This window comes from Geotrypetes seraphini, chromosome 2 (assembly GCF_902459505.1).
Source record: "Geotrypetes seraphini chromosome 2, aGeoSer1.1, whole genome shotgun sequence".
Taxonomy (NCBI): domain Eukaryota; kingdom Metazoa; phylum Chordata; class Amphibia; order Gymnophiona; family Dermophiidae; genus Geotrypetes; species Geotrypetes seraphini.
In genome coordinates this window covers 97,217,019-97,232,368 of record NC_047085.1, presented here as the reverse complement: position 1 = coordinate 97,232,368, position 15,350 = coordinate 97,217,019, and the positions used below count along the sequence as shown (strand labels likewise).

General features: G+C 41.5%; 1 protein-coding gene across 5 annotated transcripts in view; it reads right to left on the bottom strand.

Annotated features, from left to right (window-relative positions):
• The window catches only part of STAU2 (staufen double-stranded RNA binding protein 2), a 365,534-nt gene that overhangs the window by 187,214 nt on the left and 162,970 nt on the right, over positions 1-15,350 (bottom strand). For all 5 annotated transcript variants that reach the window (XM_033933324.1, XM_033933325.1, XM_033933321.1 and 2 more), the window contains one exon: positions 4,337-4,397. In XM_033933324.1, coding sequence (XP_033789215.1) covers positions 4,337-4,397 — 61 coding nt within the window. The remainder of the gene's footprint in view (positions 1-4,336; positions 4,398-15,350) is intronic.

Below are 15,350 nucleotides of genomic sequence, written 5' to 3'. Positions count from 1 at the left end.
CACTGCTTAGGTCTCTGCTCAGGAAGCAGCCTAAGCCCTAATAGACAGCTCCTTGAGACCCTGAGGCCAGACAACTCCAGCCAATGTAAGCGGCCTCAATAGCCGCCTTAATCCACCTTTGCAGTGGAGACTTTCGTGGTTGCCTTGCCCTTCCAAGGGCCATGGAAGTGTATAAAGAGCTTAATGAACTAATTTGCATCAATAACTGGGTGCTAATAATCAAATATTGGTGCTAATTGGCAACAGTTGGAATTTATGAGCACATCTTTATGGTCGCTATTCTATAAAGATGTGTCCATAAATTTTTCCGAACAAATCTGAAAAGGGGGTAGCTATGGGAGAGGCATGGAGGGTCAGGAGCATTTCTAGCATTTGCATATAGTGTTACAGAATCCAGGAGATCTGCACCTAATTTAAGCATGGGGTTTTACACCAGGGTTCAGCTGGCATAAATTCTTGAGTGTCACTAATCCCTATTCTATAAGTGCCCAACTTGAGAGCCGTTTGTAGAATAATGCTAACTGCACATTTTTTGGCCCACATTTACAGAATTCAGTCCTAAATGGTGTTCATCACCACAATAACAGTCATAAAGAGATATTGTAGAAAATAAGCTTGGTTTTGGACTTAATACCCTCCCCCCCACACACACAATACAGTATCCTACTCTGAATTTGCATACTACAGTTTACTGCTTCCAGTACAAGACATGTGTTCCTTATTAAAGCAAAAGCATACTTTTCTGCTTCAGTAAATGCCAACCTATCCTAGGTAAGGGTTAATACCTTCTTTTATACAACAAAAGATGATCATTTAACTTGACTCATTAAAAAATGTTTCCTGATAAAACATCTGGAAGTCCTTTCAGAACTAAGCTGGTAATCTTTTCCTGATAGAACAAAAACAGATTAAAGAAAGTCTCTGTTATATTTATACCTAACACCTTGACTTGGATTCTTGACCAGTGTTCTCCCCAGGGCCTTTCAGCCAGGCGCTCCGCCCAGCTAATTTAGATGAGCGCCCGGCTGTAATCTCGATCGCAATCCTGCTGCTGCTGCCGCCTTCTGCTCAACATTAAAAAAAAATCCTTCTCACCGGCTTGGAGATTTACCGGGCTGACTCGGCATAGCCTGAATCGCAAGAGCCTGACTTTTTTTTTTTTAGTTTTTAATGCCAGCAAGCGACATGAACCCATGCTCCGGGGCTCTAACATGTGCATGCCGCTTCTCTCCGAAACCGGAAGTCATGTCCCGAGGGGGGAAGAGAAGGGAAGTCGGCATGCACACGCCCCGGAGCATGGGTTCGCTATAGGAGACAGGTCAGCTTACAACTTGCTCTTGCTTGCTTCGGGCTTTCCTCGCTGCCGGGTCCTGCCTACTTTCTGTTTCTGTGAAGGCAGGACCCGGCAACGAGGAAGGCCCGAAGCAAGCAAGAGCAGCGAGTTGTAAGCTTCCCTCCGTTGCTGACTTATGGAAGATAGTTCAGCGATGGAAGGAAGCTTACAACTTGCCTTAGTCCAGCCCTACACAACATGCGGCCCAAAACGGATCTCACTGCCGATATGGCTCTCACTCCACTCTCCTTTGAAGATCAGCTCAGGAGGCAAGATTTAGTCTGAGATCAGACGAACATTAAAGGGCATTTGAAGGCATCTGAGCAGATTGAGGAGAACATGTCCTGTTTTTCCATGCCTAAAAATACCACCTTGTCTAATGTAATCTCTGATCAGATCCTTAAGAGTGATGCAACTATGTATGCTGGACAGTCTCCTCCAGTAAACAGAGCTTTAAAGCCTGCAACCATACAGAACCAGATGGTCAAAGGGCTCCGAAGTGTAGTATTGCCAAGGGATCTGTCTCACAAGTTTCTGCTGCTGGCAGATGTAAACACAGCACAAGAAATAGAGACTTGTGGCATTCTGTGTGGAAAGCTGATGCATGTTGAATTTACTAATACCCATGTAATAGTGCCAAAGCAGTCTGCTAGACCAGACTACAGTACAGTGATATGGAGAATGTGGAAGAATTATTCAGTGTTCAAGATCAACATGATCTCCTCACAGAAGAAAGACGGAGAGAAAGAGAGAGGCCTGGACCAAAGGGGAAAGACAGGAGAGAGGGGGGAGAGAAGGGAAGGAGATAGAGATGTCAGACCATGGGGTGGAGTGGGAAGGAAGGAAAGGCGAAGAGAGAGATGCCAGAGCATAGGGGAGGGTTGGAGACAAAAAATGGAGAGGGGTTGAAGCTGAAATAAATCATGTACAAAGGAGAGAACTTAGGGCACAGGATATAGAGTTTATTGAAGGGACATAGAAAGAGGGAAGATACCATATGGAACAGAGAGAGGGCAGACACTGGATGGAAAAGGCAGAAAGGGTGGACAGTGGATGCAAGGGGCAGAGATAGGGTGGACAGTAGATGGAAGGGGTAGAGAGAGGGTAGAGACTGGGTGGAAGGAGCAAAGAGAGAGGACAGATGTTGCATGGAAGGGAGCGAGGACAAATGCTGAATAGAAAGAAGAGAGTGAAGAGGAGATGACTAAAGCAGAAACGACAAAAGTTAGAAAAAAAAATATTTTTGTTGCTTTACGTAGAATCAAGTAGTATTGTAACTGTATTGATTAAAATTTATCAATAGGAAATGGAAATAAGGCAATTTTGGGGGGGAATAAACCCCTTTCCTCAGGTCAGGATAGGATACCATAACAGCTGTATACTGTACTGTCTTGAAGAAAGATTTGGCCTCTGAAACTTAATTGAAAAATGGATTAGTCCAATAAAATAGTATTTTCATATTTCTCATTATTTTATTTCTATTTGTTAATTTGTAAAGTGGTGACTTATGTAGTTTTTTTCAAATTTACATCTACTGTCTTTATATTTTGCACAGTATTAGGGGACATGTGTCACTGTTTCTGTGGTGTTGCATTGTATGTGGAGTCTGGTTTCTTGGTTCAGTTTAAATTTTGACTACATATTTCTATTTTTAGTTTGTGATTATTCCATATTGGGCGAGGGTGTTATCTGTGTTCTGTGTGTATGAAAAGGACATGGCTTTCTGTTATCATCGACTACAGGATCAATTGACTGTGTAGGATCTGGTTTGTTTAGTTTTACAATGCGTGTGTTGGTGTTCTAGTGCTCACTGCAGTGTTTAAGATGCTGCCTTTTCCTAGATGCACCCTTATTGTGTGACTCATGGATTATTACTAAAAATATATTTTTTTTATATAGAGGAGGGGGTTGTTAAAAAAATGATTAGCACTGGCTGTCATATATACTAGGTACACTACTGGATTTAATGACCCTATTCTAACTTTAATGTTGACATAGGTGTTGTCGTCCCCCAAAACACAGACACACACATTATAAAGAATTAAATTAAAGTTGTATCATCAAGCAGCTTTCAAATGACATTATAAGCAAATAAAAATAAAATATTTTTAATACATTGCTAATTATTACCTGCATCTTTACCTATACTGTTTTGCCCTAGCTCTTACTTTGCACTTTAACAAAATAAAAAAGAAGCAGATAAAGATCAATCACACAAGTGTCCTTCAAGGCTCAGTAACACCTCTTCATAAATTATGTGGAAGAGGTCTGGAAGTGGGGATAGTCTCTATTTCATATCCTCAGTGAGACCTCAGGAAGGAACCTAGTGATCAAAACATTATTAGAAGTGTTGTACAGCCATTTCTTGTATGACTGGATGAGCTATATTTATCTTTTTTTTTTAGTTGTTTAAATTCATGCAGAAATAAATGGTTAGATTTAATCTAATGACTTCATTAACGCATTTCCCTTTTTTAAACCTCTATACTATTTGAAAGAGGGTGAATATCTAATTATTCACTTCTAGAATTGGATACTTCTTAAATTTAGTAAAAATATTCTGGCACAAGTGTCAAACCTTAAAAAAGGAAGTCATATCGAGCATTGTAAAATAATAATAATTAACTAATAAAAATAGTATACATTTAATTTTCCCCAGTTCCAAATTCCCCCGCCCCACCCGGCTACTTTTTCATGCCACCCGGCTGGAAAACATTTCTGGGGAGAACACTGTTGACATCATAATAACCTTTATATAATTGTCACATACTTTCATTAGTATTCTTAATCTCTTAGCAGCTATTTAGAAAATGACAGTATGTATAAATTATTAGAATGGGTACAATAGTGGATCTCAAATAGCAAAATATTCAAATGCATCTTAAGATATCCAAACACTATTATTTTTTTATGGCATACAAAATTCTTCCACAAAGATGGATATCTATATTCAAAATTCTGGGAAATTCATAAAACAATCAATAGCAGAACCAGAATACTCACTATTATTTGTCTGATCAGGGAACCCTAGTTTTTGACCATTCCATCCAGGGTTTTCACCTGACTAATAAAAGAAAAAAAAGGTTGTGAATAAGTCAAAATAATTTTCTCTCTATGCATATGTATATATGCACACAACATACACAGAGGCTAATTCTATGAGGCGCCTAACTTAATCAGTAAATTAGCTCCAATTATGAGATTTTAATAAGCTCATAACTGAAAAAATAAAAATTAATTGGGTGATAGGTGTCTAATTTCTTAGGTGCGATTCTACAAAAGGTAGATGCTTAGCACATGGTGCCTAGCAGCACCTAACACCAAAGTAGGCATTTAGGGGCAGAGAAGGACTTAGGCACTGCTAGGCGTGATTCTCTAAAGTAGTGACACCTATGGACTGGCGGAAATAAAATAATTATTTTGTGGACCAGCATCGGTCCACGGACTGGCAGTTGAAGAACACTGGGCTAAATTGTGCCCATCTCCACCCAATCTCCGCCCCAGACCCCGCCCCCATAATTGTACTAATTGTAACATCATTTTTTCCATTCATTTTTCATATATACGCACACAAAATATAATCGTATTAACAACACATAGGGCTCCTTTTACAAAGGTGCGCTAGCAATTTTAGCGCCCGCACCAGATTAGCGCGCGCTACACTACCGCCTGCTCAAGAGGAGGCGGTAGCGGCTAGCGCACATGGCATTTTAGCGCGCGCTATTCCGCGCGTTAAGGCCCTAACGCACCTTTGTAAAAAAGGAGCCCATAATGGTTAACCACAAAATTAAAATACACAAAGCACACTGTATGTTTTTCATTCATTCCTACCAGAAAACAGATAACCCCATGCAAATGCAGGACCAAAAACTAAAAGTACTAATATTCCCAAACAAACCCTAAGATGCAAGACTGTAAGCAGTACAAACTCAGAGGAAAAGAAACAAATGCAATTCTTCCTGAACAGACAGCAGATGTAAATCACTAACTAAAAAAATAAAAGTATTCCCCCTACCGTTGTTGTCTCTCTCCATCCATGCTGTGCCTTGTCTTCTGGCCTGCCCCCTGGTGTTATCTTCAGGCAGGTCAACAGTGCGATCAAAGTGGTGTCTTCAGACCGGCTCCCTGAGTGCTGACTGAACAAAGCTGTGGGCAGTGGCTCCTCGTGCGCGTCTCGCGCCTCATCTGGAAACTTTCCCTCTGACGTTGCGATGTCAGAGAGAAGGCTTCTGGTTCAGGCACAGGACACGTGTAAGAGCCTTTTCCCATGGCTTTGTGCACTGCAGCACTCAGGGAGCCGGCCCGAAGACGCCGCGTTGATCGCACCGTGGACTGGCAGCTGCAGAACACTGTCTTGGGCCCGATGGAGGTGACAGCCCTGTGGACCAGTAGAAAATTTCTGCAGACCGGCAGTTGAACAACACTGCTCTAAAGGACTTAGGTGCCTATAATGTAGGCCTTTAAAACCCTGGCCTATATTTACAGGCGCCTTAGGTGCCAGTAAGTGTGATTCTGTAAAAGGCGGCTAAGCGTGATTGACATGTGATAGGTGCCTACATTATATACACCTATCTTTTTAGACATCATTTGCAGAATTTTCCTCACATTGTCTTATAAAATTCTTCACATCCCTTTATAATTTTCACATTCCAAGTCTAACTAAAGTATAACGTGAAAGAATATAGAGAGACTCAAAAAGTAATTGAAATAAGGAATCAGAATTTTATTTAACAAGTCTTCACACTTTTTGTCATAGCAAACTCAAATTAGCATGAGTTCCAAAAGTTGTTTTAATAGAGCCCATATAAGTTAATAGAAGCCATATGTTCAATCACAGTAGCTAAGCTGATTCAGATATTCCTAGATGACAAATCAAACTGTTTCTGTGAATGCAGTCCATATTTCTTGATGGGTATACGGTCTTTCCTACCAGTCTTGTCAGAAATTCGATATTGATCAGTTGCCCATCTAATAACTATATTTCTTTTAAAGTATTTTAACTAGCCTCTTACCCCCTCCCCTACATTTTCTTCTGCTAAAGCAGTCACCTGGTCTGGTAGGAATGGGGTTACCAGACTTACAGATTTACCCGGACATGTTCTCTTTTTAGAGGACTGTCCGGGTGTCCAGATGGCTTTCTCCCCTGTCTGAAGTACAGTGGTGCCTCACACAACGAACTTAATTCGTTCCAGGAGCAAGTTTGTTATGCGAAAAGTTCGTTATGTGAAACGCATTTTCCCATAACAATACATGTAAAAAAAAATAATTCGTTCTGTAGCATAAAATATGCTAAGATGACATAAAAAAAGATAAATTTACCTTGTTAGAGCTGTTAGCATGATATAGAGGGGATATATGTGAAGGGGAGGGGAGACAGGGGTTTTGTTGATCCTTGCTGTGTATTATAATCACCCCCCACATACTCCCCAGTACCTTTTTTAATTCCTCCCATCTTTCCCAGCCAGTGGCGTACAGGCCAGAAGCGCAGAGATCAGGAGCAATTCCTCTGCACGCCTGTGTGGGCCCATGCCGATCTCCGAATGGCTGCAGTTAGTTCTTGTGAGTCCCGCGAGAGCTGGCTGCAGTTAGTTCTTGTGAGTCCCGCGAGAGCTGACTGCAGCCATTCAGAGATCAGCGCAGGCCCAGGCGGCGGGGGGGAGGTTTAAACATATGCGGTGGCGGCGGGGGGAGGTTTAAACATATGCGGTGGCGGCGGGGGGAGGTTTAAACATATGCGGTGGCGGCGGGGGGAGGTTTAAAATATGTAGCGCCAGTTAAGCGATGCAGCTCGGGCGACTTCGTTGTGTGAAACGAAGTCCGTTGTACGGATCAAGACAAGAAGTTCGTTGTGCGCAGCGTTCGCTGTGCGAGGCGGCCGTTATGCGAGGCACCACTGTACTCTTTCCTGTCCCCTAACTGCCTCCAGCTCTGCTGAAATTTAATCTTCAGGTTAGCCAGCAGCAGCATCAAGGTGAGCTTGCTACCATTGGCCTGCCTCAGAAGCCTTCTCTCTGGAGCAACTTCCTGTTCCCCTGGCTTCTGTGGCAGGTCTATGGCAGCAGCCTCACCTCTGTGTTGCTGCTGGTTGGCTCGAAGATTAAATTTTGGCAAGGAGGTAGGTGGGGACACGGGAAAGCCATAGGGTGAGAGAAAAACACCGTCCCACATGGGGGAGGGGGGTTGGAGAGAAGGAGAGGGAAAAAGGGAGAGAGAATAACCTGTGAGGAGAGGGGTTGTGGAGAGAGAGAGAAAAAAAAAAAAGGGAAAGGGGAGGGGGAAAGGGATTGGGACTTGTATACCTCCTTTTTGTAGTTTTGCAACCACACTCAAAGTGGTTAATATACAGGTACTTCAAGCTTTTTTCCTATCTGTCCTGGTGGGCTCATAATCAAATGTACCCGAGCACCCGTTTTTTTTGGGGGGAGGGGGGAGTTGAAGGGAGAGAGAGAACCCTAGAGGACTCAGAGGAGGTGAGGCCTGAAGCTCCCGGCATCTCCCCTCGTGCACTGTGGCATACAGTACAAGGATGCTCCTCCGCCAGCAGACCAGTGTAATCCTCACATGAACTCAACAAATTAGGGACTGAGGAGTTCACCCCTATTGATTTTATGCAAAATCAAGGGGGTTTTGAGGCAGAAAAAAAGACTTAGAAAAAAAGAAGCAGCAGAGAAGAAAGGCTTCTGCATGATTCACTTGCAAAAATAAAAACTGTAGGGGGCTCTGTATTCCTCAGCCATGTGGGAGGAGCAGTGGAAAAAAGTGTGTGGTTTTCTGAAAGATTAGGTTTGCGGGTTGAGATGAAAAACCTTTTGTATTGATTCCAGAGGGAATGTAACAGAATAGCAATTTTATTTCTGGGTCAAAAATTAGTAGTTTAAACCTTCATTTAAAACTACTAAGCAAATACCACTCTAAACATCAGATATTCAAAATATTTTATTTATTTCAAAACTTATACCCCACTAAAACCTAAGCGGTTCACAAAGTACATGCATAATCATAAATGATAATACAACAATGAATAATTTACAATACAATACAACAATGAATAATTTACTCATCCAGAAGCTCTCCAGGTTACTTACATAGAAAAAAATAACTTTCAAGAAGAAGCCTTCTTAAATAAAATCTTCAACACCCTTTTGAATTTCTGTCTGAAAGCAGCCTAAGTGGCCCAGTCAAATTATTCCATAAAAGCACCCCTACCACTGAAATTATTGAAGCTCTCATTTTCACATAGCGTACGTTTACTAGCTCTTCACTAACCAAGTTCAATTTTCAAAATATGTACCTAAAACCTGAAAGGATAAGTTAAATTGGTGTAAACCCCAATAATACGGTAGGTGAGGAAGTACACTATACACACAGAAGGAATCTGAACAGGTTCTTCAATCTTACATCTTATTTAGAGAACAGGTGACGCTAAAAAGGAGGTTGGTCTTGTTCATTCTATCCACAGGTAAAAAGTTTCTCTACAGTATTGCTAAGAAACACCATACCTTTAAAGCTGCTGCTGCTCCCATTACTGCTTCTTCCTCTGTCCAGACTGAATGCTTGATACAAGGTGAGTGGATAGCATAGCTGGTTTTAAGAAAAGTTTGGACAAGTTCCTGGAGGAAAAGTCCATAGACTGTTATTGAGAAAGACATGGGGGAAGCCACTTCTTGCCCTGGATCAGTAGCATGGAATATTGCTACACCTTGGGTTTTGGCCAGGTACTAGTGACCTGGATTGGCCACCATGAGAACAGGCTACTGGGCTTGATGAACCATTGGTCTGACCCAGTCAGGCTATTCTTATGTTCTTAGTCTCATGTGCAAGATGTATGTATATTGAATACCTCATGAAAAAAGAACATGAACTAAGAGACAAGATGATAAGACTACGAGACATTTTGATAATTAGAAATCCATCACAGATACACATCTTGATGCATCGGGGATCTTCAGCAAAAGGGACGGAGACATTGTGCTGAAAGAGATCAGCTGGACATAGATCACAAGACCCTGCAAAATGAACCTCCTTGCTCCATCTTCTATTAAACTGAAGAACCGGTCTGCAGTTGAGGTAGCAGATATAACAACATCTCATGAACTGGAGGAAACAAAGCTCAAAAATCTCTAAGCGGCTGGATCAGTAGCCAATAAGAAGCAAAAAGTAGTGGTGGTTGGAGATTCTCTTATGAGAGGTACAGAAGCGCCCATCTGTTGACTAGACATAAGGGAGGTGTGCTGTCTGAGTGGTGCAAAGATTCAAGCTGTAGCACAAATAATACTGCTAGGCATCCCACTGAACATATCAAAAGTGACTTCATGGCTCTGGGACAGAGGGTAAAGCAGTTAGGTGCACATCAGTGTTCTCATTGATCCTTCCTGTTGTGGTTAAAGAACAAATGAGGAAAAGTCGCATCCTGGAGCTGAATGTGCAGCTGCGTGGATGGTGTCAACATGATGCACGACCTACTCCTACTGGAGCGCTGGTCTAGGACCTGGCAACTTAGCTTCAATGCCAAAAAATGCAAAGTCATGCATCTAGGTAATCATAATCCATACAAGACTTATACCCTTAATGGTGAGATCCTAACAAGAACGGTAGCAGAACGAGACTTGGGGGTGATCGTCAGTGAGGACATGAAGGCTGCCAGTCAGGTGGAGCAGGCCTCATCCAAGGCAAGACAGATCCTAGGTTGCATACGCAGGGGTTTCGTCAGCCGTAAGCCGGAAGTCATTATGCCATTGTATAGATCCATGGTGAGGCCCCACCTGGAATACTGTGTGCAATTCTGGAGGCCACATTATCGCAAAGATGTGCTGAGATTGGAGTCGGTTCAGAGAATGGCCACCCGGATGGTCTCGGGACTCAAAGATCTCCCGTACAAAGAACGATTAGACAAACTGCAGCTATACTCACTCGAGGAGCGCAGAGAGAGGGGGGGACATGATTGAGACGTTCAAGTATCTCACGGGCCGCATCGAAGCGGAAGAAGATATCTTCTTTTTCAAGGGACCCACGGCAACAAGAGGGCATCCGTGGAAAATCAGAGGCGGGAAACTACGAGGTGACACCAAGAAATTATTTTTCACTGAAAGGGTGGTTGATCGTTGGAATAGTCTTCCACTGCAGGTGATTGAGGCCAGCAGCGTGCCTGATTTTAAGGCCAAATGGGATCGACACGTGGGCTCTATTCACTAAGCAAAGGTAGGGGAGGGTCATTAGGGTGGGCAGACTAGATGGGCTGTGGCCCTTATCTGCCGTCTATTTCTATGTTTCTATGACCACTTTGGTACCTAGATCATGGGATGATTTTCCAAGAGCTACTGAGCAAAGATGACATCCATCTATCAAAAAAGGGACTATGTATCTTTCATAACAGACTGGTTAATTTACTGAAGAGGGCTTTAAATTCACTAGAGATGGTTGAAAAATACCCCAAGGTCATTAATAACTCTCAGGAATATAAGACATCAAATACTATTATTGAAATGAGACAAAAGGGTAATATCTGGAAAGGTTTGTTAACAATGCCTGCAGTATGGGAAACAAACTTCCAGACCTAGAGATTCTAATGGTAGAAGCTGATTTGGATTTAGTGGCAGTCATGGACACATGGTTCATGGAGAACTGTAACTGGGATACCTGGCTATAGCCTATTCAGGAGGTACAGGGTAAGTAAAAAGGGTAGAGGAATGGCATTATATGTTAAGAAAAATATTAAAGTGACAAAATTGCAGGACATATTGGGCAAGCATTCTGGGTTAATCTGGAAAAAGGGAATGGATTTAAACTGGTGTGATATATAGAACTCCTTCACAGTCCAGAAGACATGAACAGAGATTTAATTGAAGACACGCAAAGGGGAAGCCAGACATTGATTGGGTGTTCCTGCTGCAGGGTCATCTAGAAGTAAGGGCATCTTGGATTCATTACAGGAAGAATTGTTCCAGCAGTTAGTAATGGAACCCACGCAGGATAGAACTATTCTAGATCTGGTGTTTACAAACAGGGAAAGTGTTTCTAATGTCATGGTGGGTGATCACTTGGCATCTAGTGATCACTGAATGGTGTGGTTCAATATTATTAGACAGGAAGTGAGGACTTATTTAAGCTTGAAGGTTCTAGACTTCAAAAGAACTAACTTTGTCAAGACGCGGGAATACCTCAAGGAGGAGTTAGATGGGAACAACTGTACGAAGTAGAACGGCAGTGGGCAAAACTGAATGGAGCTATTTTAAAGGCAACAAACCTTTATGTTATAAAAAGTACATATAGGTAAAAAGAAAAGAAGGCTGCTTTGGTTCTCAAATGTAGTAACTGAAAAAGTAAGGGAAAAAAAGGTTAGTCTTCAAAAATTACAAGATACTGCGGAAAGAGGAAGACAGGCAAAATATGTAGAAAAGCTATGAGAAGCTGGAAAAGCTGTCAGAAAAGCAAAGATGTAAAATGGAAGAAAAGATAGCCAACATGGTCAAATTAGGGGACAAGAGCTTTTTAGATATGTAAGTGATAGGAAGAAGAGTAAAAATGGCATTGTAAGGCTCATGGGTGAACAGGACAAATACTGATACGGATCAGGTTGAACTACTTAACAATGGATGAAGACTGGAGGTAGGATCACAGAAAACAATCATAAATGGAAATGAATGTGTGGTATACTGGAACAGAGTCACAGAAATGTGTTTGTGAGGAGCTAGCTAATTAATAATACACAAAGTGATGGGGCATGATGGGATATATCCAAGAGTACTCAAGAAACACAGAGAGGTTCTTGTGGCTCCGTTGTCTCATCTTTTCAATGTTTCTTTAGAGTCTGGAGTGGTCCCGGAGGACTGGAGAAGGGCAGCTATGGTCCCTCTGTACAAAAGTAGAAGTAAGGAGGAAGCTGGGAATTAGAGACCTGTTAGTCTGACCTTGGTAGTGATTATATTAATAGAAATATTTCTTAAGCAGTGGAAAGTGATATTTCTAAAAGTGAATGGACTCCAGGATCCAAGGCAGCATGGTTTTACAAGAGGCAGGTCTTGTCAGACAAATCTGATTGATTTCTTGGGCGACCAAACAGTTAGATATGGGAGGGGTACTAGATATGGTGTACTTGGATTTTAGCAAAGCCTTCAATGCAGTTCCGTTTAAGCAGGACTGGATTAAAAATTGATTAAGAGGTAGGGGACATAGAATAGTGGTAAATAAAGTTTGTCCCATGGAAAAGGATGTTGTTAGTGGAATGTCGCAGGGATTTGTCCTTGGGTTGACTCTTTATAACATCTTTGTGAGTGATATTGCAAAAGGACTGTCTAGTAAAGTCTGTCTTTTTGCAGATCATACCAAACTCTGTAATAGGGTAAACATCCCAGAGGGTGTGGATAACATGAGGCGGTATCTAGCAAAGCTTAAAGAATGGTCCAGTAATTTGAAACTAAGATATAATGCTAAAAAATGCAGGGTCATGCTTTTGGGCTGCAAAAATCCAAGAGAACAGTATAATATAGGGGACAAAGAACTTCTGTGTATGAAAGAAGAGCGAGGCTTGGGGGTGTTTATGCCTGATGATCTCAAGGTGGCAAAACATGTAGAAAACATGACAGTCAAAGCCAGGAGGATGTTTGGGTGTACAGGGTGAGCAAGGGTCATTGACGCCATTTGTGAAAGCTTCAGGTTTGAAAATAATTATACGTGCAAAATGACACCAGCGCAAGGTTTTAAAATTATAACCAAGATTTATTGAATTATTGTTTCTATTTTTCCATTATTAGATCAAAAGAACAGCATAATTGCTTACGTTGCGCTCATGGGAGATCATCATCGTGGCCAAAGGCTGGTCTTCTCACAATGGTCTCGTTTTCATATCTCATTTCATTCCATTATATAACTTTTGGTTTAGTGACATCATCAAGTTTGACGACCAATAACATTTCTATGGGTGGTCTTAAAGTTTAGACAAAGAAACATTTCTCCATGTTTAAAAGTTATACAAAGTTTTCAGAAAATTACTTTTGATTTCTGAATTAACATTATAACATTCAAGAGAATCTATAATTATTAACATGGTGCTGAGAAATTCTCAGCCGTAAAGGAAAAAACTCTTCCTAAGCTGACAGGTTCAAATTGCACAGCCTTACACAGAAACCTTACTCTGGAGGAAGGGGGGCAAATCCCCTTCTCCTCTCCCTGAAGCGTGGGCTTCCAATGCCCCCCTTCTTCCTATTCTTGAGGCTGACTCTAATTACTTCCAGATGCTGCCTTAGGATTTTCCTTAGTGTTTCTTCAGGTTTAAAATATATAAAATATGTTTTTCAAAGCAACACAGTCCTACACTTCAATCCAATCATATTTGTTTCATTCACTCTTTGCTTGGCCAAGCTTTCATTCATTCAATAAATCATAATTTTCATTCAAAACTACATCCAATTCAGTTTGGGGCACGTTATCCTTCTTTACCAGTCTAAAGCAAGCACATCTGGTGTTACGTGGCTGGGAGCGGGAAAAACTCAGAGAGGACAAAGAAGGCAGAAAACTAATCACTGGCACAAGATGGTGTCCAAACAGAGAACCCAAACTGGATTCTATGTAATCATGATTTCCACCATGATTTGGCTCAACAGCAAAGTACATACATAGATATTATTATGCTTTCCCTTATATTAATCTTTAGTGTGTTTTTCTCTGGCCTTAGCTACATTATATTCAAATTTTTATTCACCTGTTTTTCCATACGCTTCTATTTGGGCGTGGTCCTTAACTAACACAGATGTTTGTCTAACTAGAATTACCCAGAATCATACGAAAAACTGGCCTTTTGTAGAAAAACGTCCACAAAAATACTGCACTATCTTGGTCTGACATCCATTCCGTCCCATAAACAGCACACTGGCCACGAGCCACAACTCAAGGGAGAGAAATGACCAATAGGAAAAAGGAGGTGATAGTTCCGTTGTATAAGTCTCTGGTGAGGCCCCATTTGGAATATTGTGTGCAATTCTGGAGTTCACATCTTCAAAAATATATAAATAGGATGACCCCAGAATTAATAGTGTGTATAGTATGTGCCATCTCTCCGACTAAGAAGGGCTTGTGCACATTTTTGTGATGGACCGCCTTGATGGCCTTGAAAGTGAAAGGGCACTGCAAAGGGCTGTGTTCCTGTCCCCAATGACCACTATTGAACTACTAGAGATACAAGTAGGCCCAGTAGGGCCTACCTGGATGGCTGGGGGCATTCCAAAGGTAGGGTTCTTTGTCATGGAGTGGTGGGCAGGAAAAGGCTCCTGACACTCATAATTTAAAAAATATATATATCCCAGCTGAATATTGTACACTAAACAAAGACAAACAAAAAAAACTCTACAAGCAATCATCAAAGGATAGACGACCAAAGTAGAGTTGTAATAAATCTCAGCAGCAAATGATCAATTCCGTGATGTAAGTTATATCATTTTTTATTTTTTATGGAAAACCACTGTACTGTATGTCCTGGCTTCGCAAATTATACTCAAAAGGAAGGAAAAAGACCTCAGACACCCTTCAAATCTATCCCAGCTGAATATTGGCCAGGCCCACATAAGCTCCGGTGCCTAGTCTGCCCACAAGGCATGGCACTGAATGCTGGGGGCTAATTTAACCAGTGACAATAAGAGTTTTAAAAACACTGTTGTTGGCTGAATATTGGGAGGATGGGAGGGGGGAGGTGGTTTGCTAGATCATGAGTGAGACCTACAGTCAAAATTTCACAAGACAATTTCACATATCCATGAATTTGAAGGTCATCTCAATCTGACAGCCCATGGGCATACTTTCAGTCATCCAATGTTTCCCTGCAATACTGTGATGAATAGTTCAATAAATACAAATCTGTCAGAGGTAAGGAAGATCAAAGTCTATACATAAAAACAGCCAATGTCCTTCACTCATTTCATCACGTGATTTTGCTCTAGTCTCTTTTATTTTGTTTTACTCCCTTATCCAGGCTCCCATTCCCATTTTTACATCCCCTTATTTTTTATCCTCTCTAGCCTCCTTCAGA